Raw genomic sequence first — 11,131 nt, forward strand, 5'->3', positions numbered from 1 at the left:
CCGTAGGAACACCTGTGCAATAATCACGCTGTCCAACCAGCATCCTGATATGCCACACCTGTGAGGTGGATGGATTACCTCGGCAAAGGAGAAGTGCTCACTAACTTAGACAGATTTGTCAACAATATTTGAGAGAAATAATCCTTTCGTGTACATTGAAAAAGTTTTAGATCTTTGAGAGCTCATGAAAAATGGGGGCAATAACAAAAGTGTTGCGTTTGTAATTTTGTTCAGTGTATATGAATGAACTGACTTTTCCTGCATGGGACACATTGCTCTTAATTCTGTGATTTTCATACAGAATGAATACAGGACAAAAGTAATAAGAAGGTTTAGAAGAAGAAGTTTACCTAATAAATGTTGCGGGTCATTTTAGCAGACTGGCTAAACTGGCCAGACCTTTCACATTTACTTACACAATTTTTAAATATTTAGATTCTGGAAGTGCTTTAAGTCATGCATGCATGCATAAATAAATTTTTATAAAAAGAAGTGTAAGAACATGGTTTCTTTACTATAATCTCCTGACTGATTGCCTTGATATAAAGCCTTTAAAGTCAGTAGCATAAAAACGTCAGCTGAGTGGTTTGTATTTTAAATAATACGTTCTTGTTTGATGATTTATTCTTTGCATTTGTTCCCAGCCACCATCCATTTTTGCCTGCGGTATCGAGTTATCAAATGCACGTATGACTGTACATAAATGGACATACCTATGGATTTGTACATACCTATGGATTTGAAATACATAACCCATTCTATAGCTGATAAGAGCGAGGTATACCTGAGTGTGTTTGCATGTAACTGTTAGACTGTGTGGACAGCCAGGCTGTGGTCAAATTCATGATGTCAGTTTCTGTCACTGGTAAGAGATATGCAGTGTAAACTGACTGTGTGTGTGTGTGTGTGTGTGTGTGTGTGTGTGTGTGTGTGTGTGTGTGTGTGTGTGTCGGTGCACTACATGCGTGGTGGTGTGGATTACAGAAAGCTGATGTGGCAGGCGGCTGCGTATCTCTCTACGAAGGTCAGAGCATGTTACACGCTGAGATGTTGTTGTGTGACAGTAGAGGGGCGTGTGGGACGATCGTGCCATGACCTCACCTTCCTGTGGCGGGGGGATGGGGGGGGGGTGCTGACGACTTCATCATATCATCCTCCTATCAGCCGTGCCGTGTGGCACATGCGAGCCCTCTGTCTGTTACTACTGCCACTGCTCCTCTCTTCCCCCACCCCGCCGCCTCCAGCCTCATCCTGCATGCCCAACGCCTCTGGAAAAACGGAGAGAAAGAAAAACACGAGGGCCATGTCACGGCCTCGCTTAACCTCCTGCGTTTGGGACTATCATCTGTTCTTATTGTTCTGCATGACAGAATACAGTCAACTGTTTCCACGTATAGTTGTATCGATCAAGAGAGACACTTTTTGGATGGCTTGAATTCCCAATTAGAATTTGACAATACGTGGTAAATACGGTCGCATACAATTAGCTGGATGCATGGTTAAACCTCATTTGCTCTTACCAGTGTATCGCCGCGTGTACCTCGTCCACAGCAATCCTCTCATATCAGTCCCAAAATGTCCCAGTTAGAGAGGAAATGCTGTAAACCTATTCTTTACAATCGCTCAATGGTGTTTAAAGCCCCCAACGTTGACTGCAAGGCAGCGCTGCGACCGTCGACTTCAAGGCACCTAACCCTAACCATTGCCTAATCCTAGACGACGTTGGGGGCTTAAAACGCCAAACACCTTTACAATCATTCCCTGAAACAACCAAGCAGGCCCACCTTGTTGCATGATCCAAATTTTTCTTGAAAACTTGCTATATTGGGGCGCCTGGATAGCTCACCTGGTAGAGCATGCGCCCCATGTACAAAGTCTCAGTCATTTTTGCAGCAGCCGCAGGTTCGACTCCGACCTGCGGCCCTTTGCTGCATGTCATTCCCCCTCTCGCTCTTTCTCTCTCTCGACCCTTTCACATCTTCAGCTGTCCCATATAATAAAGGCCTAAAATGCCCCCAAAAAAGTTTCTATATTCAGCGTGTAGCTTGCTAGCTCAAAGGTTGTTGTCGTTTTCTGGAGTGAATGGAGTTTGAGAACAGCAACCTATAGAGAGCGGATGTCAGGCAATTATCCTGGAAATGTACTTCTGTTGATCTGGACTACATTAGTCCTTACAGAGCCGCTGCCAGGCAGGCTTTCTGTGTGTGAAACTCCAACTTTGGTTAGATCAGCTTTTTTTTGTTAGTTTGAGATATCTTTTCTATGGAAGGATTTTACTCAGCCGCGGTCCCACCAGAGAGTACCATAAAGAAATGTGTTAGTGTTATGTGTTTCTAGAAGCTTGGTGGTGTAGTGACTACGGCTGCACAATTAATCGCAATTTAATCGAAATCGAAATATGGACTTCTGCAATATCCAAATCGCAGGGGCGGGCGCAATATTTATTAAAGGCAAAATATGTGTCAAACCATTCTGAATTAAGTTCTGTGGCGCTACGGAGACATCCCAGCCTATGAATTGTATCCTATAGACTAAAGAAAAAAAATCTCTGTTTTATACAGATCCTCGCTGAGACCTTATAAGAATATTTTAATATTTTTCAATGAAAATTTAAATAATGATACACAAATGAACAACATTGTGAATCATATCGCAATCGCATTTTTAGTCAAATTAATGGCAATTGGATATTTACCTCATATCGTGCAGCCCTAGCAGTGTCTACTCACAGCGCTGCTTGGTGGCCCCTGTAGCTTGCCAGCAAGTGTTACCGGGCTTCTAGTTTTATTTTTTTCCCTTAATTCATGTTTCTCTTTTTTTCATATTACCTCATTAGTTTTTTTTTTTTCCTGGACACATTTTTGTCTTACATTTTTTGCTTTTCTCTCTTCCCTTTCTTCTCACACACATCCAGATTGAAACACATTGAAACACACTCATCATACTTCTTATATAACCACTGTTGTTACCTCACTCAAATCCAGATGTTGATGTGTCTCAGATTTCTACTTCAGCACATTTTGGAGGCAAATATTGTACTTTATAAACCACTATATTTATATATCGGACAACATAAGTCACAAATTACTTTGCAGGTTTCAGATTATTAATACAAAATATAAATCATCATTATGATATATTATGGATTAAACTACCCAGCAGTATATCAAGTAGCCTGGTTGAAATTAGCTTTACATTTACCAACATTAGTGATGCTTATACATGAATATATTACTAACTATAATTCAAAGATATTATGTATGTGCTTCTTTCTAAAAAAAAAATATACTCAAGTAAAATATCAGAGTACTTCTTCTTACACTGGTCAAAATTGTAACTTTCAGGACAGCACTTAAATGTCAGTCTCAGTCTAGGACATTTTTAGTTATGGTGTCATGTCCAAAGATAATATAAGTGTAAACTCTAAGCAAAAACACTCAATATTTGTATTTTTTTTTTTTTGTCCTATCCTATTGAAATATAAACAATACCAGCACAAAATGAAGGCATTTGGCTCTTTATTCCAAACCGTGCAGCTGTAAGAATCTCAGTCGGCCCCTGACATGTTGTCCCTGCCCTTCTTGGCCTGTCGAGGGCGCTGGCAGCACTGTCTGTTAAGGTCACTGCTGGAATGCGAGGAGGGCAGGTGGAATATGTGTGTGTTGTGTAATCAACACTGTTCTGACGAGTACTCAGGGGAGGGGCCACCGTGATATCAGCCGCGTGGGGGTGGGGGGGGGGGGGTATAGTATAAGTAGATGTCCTGGCAGGAACGTGAACACAAAGCACCTGTCTGCTCTTTAGCCTCAACTCGCACAACTGCACAGACTCGCAAAGACTCTGGGAGTGTGACATCTGACTGCTGCTGCATTTTCACTTCAGAACATCAGACACAGGGGTGACGATGATGATGATGGCTTCCTTCATACGCAAGACACTGACTTTATTTATCATCTGCATGGCTCTGCAAGAGGGTGAGTACCATATTTTTGGGTTTCTTGGAATTTTAGTTTTTTTTTTCTTTTAAATGTATTTGTAGATTTTGAATGAAATCAGGTAAAAAAAAAAAAAGAATCATTTTCTTTCATAATATATTCCTTTTTGGCTGTCCATGCAATCAATTATCAGAGTTTTTCTTAGCTGGTTTAGATAAAGGTTTTAGGGTCAGGGAGGTTTACCTAAATGAGCAATGTTACGAAATAGTAAAAGCAGCACGAATTAGTTGAGCAAAAGAGGAAGACGCTGGGATACAAACTGCAGCTTTTGACTCTTTGCCCGTCACCACAGAGAGTACAAGAGCTGGGTTTAGCGTTCCAGAGAATATTTTCCTGTGATAAGCAACCAGCCTTTTATTGAAAAGTCATCACATTGCTACCCACAGCATTATTGATGCAGCCACTTCTTGCAGGATTGTTTGACTTGGATTAAGCTCCTTGATTTATAGTGTAATCAAAATTTTCCACCATTAATCACAATCTCATTTGTTTAACCACACAAATGGGTGTTAACCCGCCAAGTGGATTTCTTTTGTGTTGACATGTTGATAGCCACAAACGGGACACAGTCCTACCGCAAAGGATTAGTCTGCACTTTTTTAATCTCGGGATGTGTTTTTCTAGGTTGTGGACTCCCGTTATCAGAGCGGCCAGAGCAGCCAGCTCAGGCTCCGCACCGCGTCAGGACCAAACGCTGCTCCTGTAACAGCTGGGATGATAAAGAGTGCATCTACTTCTGCCACCTGGATATTATCTGGGTCAACACGCCAAGGTGAGGCTGCACAGCACTTCAGACATACACCCAGAGAGCTGCATTTGTTACTAGACCGGGAGATTGACAAAAAAAATGGCCTAATGGGTTTTAGTCAATCTCCCTTTTTTAGCACCGTTATCCAAGCACTTGTTTTACTAACCTTTTATGATGGGTATGTGTCTTTTTATTTATTTTTTAAATAAATAAAAATAAATCAATTCAATAAGCACTTAACAACATCCTTTTAATGAAATGTTCTTATAATATTTTATGTGAATAAATTATCATATTATTTTATTGTTATTTATCATGTTTTAAAATGAATTGTCTAATATGACACCGGAGAATTTCTTTTAATTTGTACAGGGGAGAGATTGTGGTAGATGGGGGGGGAGGGACTTTTTTTTAAGTAATATAACTTCCACTGACCGTCCTGTCTATAAAGACTTTATCCATTTGAAATAACCAAACTAGGTTTTTGTTTAAAGAGTTTTTTAAGTGGCTTTCCACACTGATGGTCCCCTTTGGCCCCTGCCCCTCGTAGCGCCCATCACGTAAGCCACGTTTTAGCCCAAACCTAACCTTAAAATGTATAACCCTACCCCTGACCCCAACCCCCAGTAGCGCTCATGGACAATTTCTAAACTAGTCCCAGATTCCCAATTGCTTCAACACTGTCCTAATATGTTTCGTTTTCCATTACAGTAAACTGCTTCCTTATGGCCTTGGAAGTCCCCTGTCTCGTCGCCGGCGCCGTTCGGCTGAACGTTGCGAATGCCTTAACCCAGCCGATAAAACCTGCTCCGGCTTCTGCCTTCAAAGGTAAGCGCCCTTCCCTTCCTTCCTCCATCTACCTAGATCTACAGCCCATCACATACCCTCCTTTGGATGCTAGATAGTATCGAAGAAGATTCAGTTTCTTCTTTCAGCGTCAGCCGTGTGTGACGAGCCTGAAGTATGTTGATGTAGAGGACGAGTCAGAGAGGAGGCAACATGATTCAGTGTGTGATAATGTTTATACAGTATAGGGGTAGGTGTCATAGTGCAGAGAATGGCCCGCAGTTCCTTGCAGGACTTGATCGAAATCACAAAGGTTTATTAGCAACAGTGCTATTTTGGGAAAGTTTACATTTCTGCTTTTGCTCAAGGAAATGTTTGTTCCGTCTTTGACTTCTTGCCATAATGAAACCACCAGTATGGGTTAGTCACCTAGATGTTATCCTACAGTAGGCGGTGTTTTGGAAGGCACACCCTGCATTCCTGCTCATAAGCATCTAAAGATATATTAGTTTAGTATTCTAAGGAAATTGCTTAGTCAACCCTGAACTACTTTTGCTTCAATTAACATAATAAGGTAACACTTTACTTGAAGGTATCGACGTAATCATGACATGACCCTGTCATGAACGTGACATTACCAGAAGTTGTCTTGGTCATGACAAGTTGACGTTAAATTAGTTTGGGATGTCTTTGTCATGACAACTTGACATTAACCAGGATGACATTACCAGAGGATGTCTTTGTCATGACAACTTGACATAATTGTCATGACCAAGGCAACTTCTGGTAGTGTCACTTTGATTAATGTCAAGTTGTCATAATCAAGACAACCCAAACAATGTCAACTTGTCATGACAAAAAACGAATGACAATTAATGACAGAAGTCATAAACATTTATGACTTGTTTATAACGTTTAAGACACGTTCATGACAGTGTCATGTCATAGTTATGACAGTGTCATGTCACGATTATGTCGATACCTTCAAGTAAAGTGTTACGCATAATAATGCCAGGCAAAGGAGGTTTAATTTTATTTAGGGGTTATATCCATGTTTTAACGCTGCTGTTGTATCTGTCCACAGCTCAGAGAATCCAAGGACTAATGTCGTGGGCCCATTGGTAGAATCTGCAAGCACAAACGGCAACACATTGCTGGCATCTTTCAGGTACATAAAGAACCGTTTAGGGACCAACCTTTAAATCTATATTTGTGCTGTGATTGATGGTCATTTCTAAGACACACAAAGCTCACCTGTTTTCGTTTGTTCTTCCTGCAGATCTGTAGTCAAGTCCAACATTGTGATCGCAAAAGAGATTCTGTCATCAAACGAGAACCCGGGTGGAGTAAACAGGCTGAGGAGCAGAACGAGAAGGTAGAGAACTGAGCGAACACTAGAGGATTCAACCTCCATGGGCCGGAGACTCCTTCAAGCTACCTTCAGTGCCAGAACCAGGGTTTTGAAACGCGTCAAGAGGCTTAGCAACTCTGGGGATGTGGCGGTGGAAGGATGGCAACGGTTCAAGCATTTGGTCAACAATACCAAGCTTGGGAGACTGGCAGCTCACCGAGACAGAAGCACCACGGCAGGAACACTGCTGGCTGGAAATGTTCGGAGTCATTTCGTGAACTCTCTTTGAACTGTTTTGAACTTAACAATAGATGCCAGGGAAGGATCCATTAAAGCCAAGCACATGGAAACTGGTGTCTGGCCTTTTTGGGAACCACGTCAAGAAAGTTTACAATGACTAATCAGTCACTGATCTGTGCTTTTTTTGTTTATATGGACAAATCACTCCTTTCAAATCCACAACTCACCTACACCGAGGATTGTTACCTATTCAACATCAACTCTGTATTTAGTTGGGAACTCTTTGTCAATGTTTACCTTTAATGTTCTTGAAACCATTCTGTCATTGTTGACCTTTGGTTCAGTTTAATATTGCTTTGTATCAGAGCTGGAATCTGGTGTCCTGCCCAGTGTTTACGACACATAAGCATTTTTTTTTTTATATATATATCGGGCAGTTCTTAAAAATGGCAGCTTGTTCACTTTTGGCAGACATGGTCTCAGTGAAGTGAATTTCATTTCTTTGTGATTTATCTCACAGTTAGCTTTATGCAAGGTCTATTGTGAGCTGCATACGCACGCACGCTCGCACGCTCGCACGCACGCACGCACACGCACGCACGCACTCACGCGCACGCATACAGTCAACTTTCTGCTAGCATAACAACAACAGTAGGCCTATTGTGTTGGCTTGAGTGTTTATTGCATAGCTCCTGTTTAATGTTTTGATTGAAGATAAGCCAGAAAGTTTCAATGACCTGCAGCTTGCCAAAAAATGCAACAAATGTATTTTTTTTCCCCCCCCCGACAAATCCTTCCTCTGTAATAAGTAACTGGGAAAAGATGACTCTCCAGTTATGATCTGCACTTCAAAAGCTTTTTATCTGCGGTCTGCACTTTCTCTGTGCCATGAATCCATTCACTCCATCTGCCATGTTTGATTGTAGTCAACCCACAGACACATGGGAATATAAACCTTCACTGTAACTCTTCTTCAAATATCTCAATGCTGTGTACAACGGATAGTTTACCAGCTTAGAAGTTTACTGTTAAATGCTGATTTGTATATAAAACAATTTATTTATTCTCTAACTTATTCAGAGATGTATTTATATTTGTACGAATGATGCAGCGACTTGTGTATGACAAAATAAAAGAAGAAAATATTCTGTGGCACATTGGTGATTTTATTCTTTGTCTTATGATATCTAATTGCCGTGTCACTCACTGCATGTTCCAGCAAACACTTTATTTCATTATTTCTTTTTTAACATATTCAATACTGATATGACATGACGACAATATTGTTAAAAGGATTTAAACAGGGTAACACAGTAGTGTTACACCCAAAGACAGCTTCAGTACGCATTTGAGTAAGACATTAAAGGTACAATACGACAGCCTTTTAAAAGGCCCCATATTGTCGTGACCTGCAGCCGAGGATTTCAGTGTATAAAAGATATGCAAACCTTTCTTCTTCTTTCATTGAGTAATAACTTGAAAATGAAGGAAATAAGCTTTTCAAACAATCAATTGAATCTTTCATTGTGATCAGTTGTTTCCAAAATACCTATAACATATTGAAATCAGACCAGTTGGTCCTATAATTTAGAAATGTAATGGAAAAAATAAAGCTATTTCCTACATTTTCAAGAGCTGGTTATTCTACATTTGTGTAATGTTGGTTGGCGTTTCAATTTATTTCCATGTGATTATTCATACAAGTCTAAACACATTTATATTTTTTATTGTGGAAATAATCCTGAACAGAAGGTGACCGGATGGTAGGGCTGGGTATCGGTACTCGATACCTTTTAGGGTTTATACCGTTGAACGATAACGGCGTTCAATGCTTTATCCTTTTACAATTTCGCTCACAGACAATCAATGCAAGCGTTCTTCAATTTAATGCGATATGTGAGTGGCCCACTACTGCAGTAGCTACTGGTAGAGAGGTGGTGGCATCTTACACAACTGAATGCTTCCATTCACATGATGGGTATCAAATTAAGTAGAAAACAACAACAACACAAACACCTTCTCACTCCCAGCGCGTCAAAAAACTGCGCTCGGTCGGGACTCTTGGCGTCACTTTTTGACGAACTGGGTAGGGACGTACGTGTAACTGCCATTATTACTGGGGAAATCTTGCCATTCATTCTGTGAACTCTGATAAAAGTAGGTTTCAAGATTAGTAATGCTGTGTTGACACCAAATTCCTACTGTACCTTATGCAGCATAAAAATAGAAACATCGGACAATTTTTGTCCCCAGGTGGCAGGAGTGAATATGATTCATCCTCAACATCTGCTGTGTTCTGGTTTCAGAATGATGAAGGCAGGTGGATGACAATTAGAAACAAAATAGGATGTAGGCTCGACAGGATGATTCTTTCCCTTGGCAACTATCATGTTTTTTTCCCAAATAATGTACTTGGTAGTAGTAGTTTTAGGCATATGATTATCAAAAAAAAATTTGGCTCCGGCCCTGGTCTGAATACCTGCTTTGCTGCATGGCTTGCTGTCTGTCCCTACGTGGGTCTTGATGATGCAGGATGACAAGCCAACATTGTCCAGTCACTGAGTTACCTGTCAGCTCCTGTCAGCTTTACATACAGTTAGGTCCAGTGGTTCTTTGTAAAAAGTCAGGTGTGAAAGCAACCTCAGGGCCCTATTTTAACGATCTGAAACGCAAGTATCAAACGCAAGTAGCTTTGTGGGCGGATCTCGGGCGCTGTTGCTATTATACCGGCGGGACAAATGACTCTTGCGCCCGACACAAATCTAAAATGGGTTGGTCTGAAGTACCTACATTACTCATAGGTGTGGTTTGGGTGTAACGTGCAATAAACCAATCAGAGCATTATCTCACATTCCCTTTAAAAGCAGGTGCGCTTGTACCATGGCGGATTGCTGTTATAATGGCAGATTTGCTAGGCGCACGCTCTTAAAGGTCCCATGACATGGTGCTCTTTGGATGCTTTTATATAGACCTCAGTGGTCCCCTAATACTGTATCTGAAGTCTCTTTCCCCAAAAAATCCCACAATGAGCTTTCCTTAGGATATGCCATTTCTGTGTCTGTAGCTATTGAGGAGGAGGGGCGGGGCAAGGTGGAGGATGGTGGTGTGGCCTTGACTAACTGCCACTTTGCTCGTTTGAAAGCCATGATGTCTCTCTCATGGGTGGGCCAAATTCTCTGGGCGGGCAAAGCAGAGAAAGGGGAGGTAACCTTGCTCCTTATGACCTCATAAGGAGAAGATTCCTGATTGGCCCGTCTGAGCTTTCATTTTCTCAAAGGCAGAGCAGGATACCCAGGGCTCGGTTTACACCTATCACCATTTCTAGCCACTGGGGGACCATAGGCAGGCTGGGGGAACGCATATTAATGTTAAAAAACCTCATAAAGTGAAATTTTCATGCCATGGGACCTTTAATACATCCATGGGCGCACGCCAGGAGCAGTTCACAGTCGAGGAGACCGACGTTTGCTATTGATTTTTCTTTTTGACAAAATGTAAATAAAGAAATGTCACAAAAACATACTTTCCAATGTTTTGGGCTCACTCTCACTGAATCACGGGGTTATGAATGCATGGTGATATTTTTGCAATGTAGTCTAACATTAGACCGGGATTACCTCACGATGCAGCTCTTCTGTCTCTTCTCTCTGCTGCTGGGGCATTCGGGTTAAGTGGCATCGGCACATGCAGTTCAACATCACGTCTCCTAAAGTCCTCTAATAGTTCCTCATTTATGTCATCACCACATCCATGATTCATGGAAATGTTGTGTAAAACAAGGTCATATGTTTCCTTGTATTTATGTATGGTTTGCAAAAATGTGAACTGGTGGGTCTGTGAGATGAGAGAAGCAAATTGAACACTCTACATGACGGCCAAGCATGCGCCCCTAAAATAGCATCTGAATAACGCGCCACTGACTTTAGACCAGAATTGTTTTCTGAAACTGCAAAATAGCACCAGGGAACGTTTGCGCTGGAACATGCCTCCTCCTTTCGCTGAACCACCCCC

The 11,131-nt window shown here is 41.4% G+C and overlaps 1 protein-coding gene across 1 annotated transcript; it reads left to right on the plus strand.

Moving 5' to 3' along the window:
* The first annotated feature begins 3,768 nt into the window (after positions 1-3,768).
* On the plus strand, positions 3,769-8,275 carry edn2 (endothelin 2). Its single transcript, XM_039819203.1, has 5 exons — positions 3,769-3,974; positions 4,620-4,767; positions 5,455-5,571; positions 6,614-6,697; positions 6,809-8,275. Exons 1-5 carry the CDS (start codon positions 3,905-3,907, stop codon positions 6,906-6,908), a joined length of 519 nt encoding a protein of 172 aa, XP_039675137.1. The 5' UTR covers positions 3,769-3,904; the 3' UTR covers positions 6,909-8,275.
* Positions 8,276-11,131: the final 2,856 nt, after the last annotated feature.

Source organism: Perca fluviatilis, chromosome 13 (genome assembly GCF_010015445.1).
Source record: "Perca fluviatilis chromosome 13, GENO_Pfluv_1.0, whole genome shotgun sequence".
In the NCBI taxonomy this organism is placed as follows: domain Eukaryota; kingdom Metazoa; phylum Chordata; class Actinopteri; order Perciformes; family Percidae; genus Perca; species Perca fluviatilis.

Coding starts and splice junctions, on each gene's coding strand:
- edn2 (XM_039819203.1), top strand. CDS start 3,905: ATGATGATGATGGCTTCCTTCATACGCAAGACACTGACTTTATTTATC. Junction 4,768..5,454: donor ATCTGGGTCAACACGCCAAG/GTGAGGCTGCAC, acceptor TTTCCATTACAG/TAAACTGCTTCCTTATGGCC. Junction 6,698..6,808: donor ACATTGCTGGCATCTTTCAG/GTACATAAAGAA, acceptor TTCTTCCTGCAG/ATCTGTAGTCAAGTCCAACA.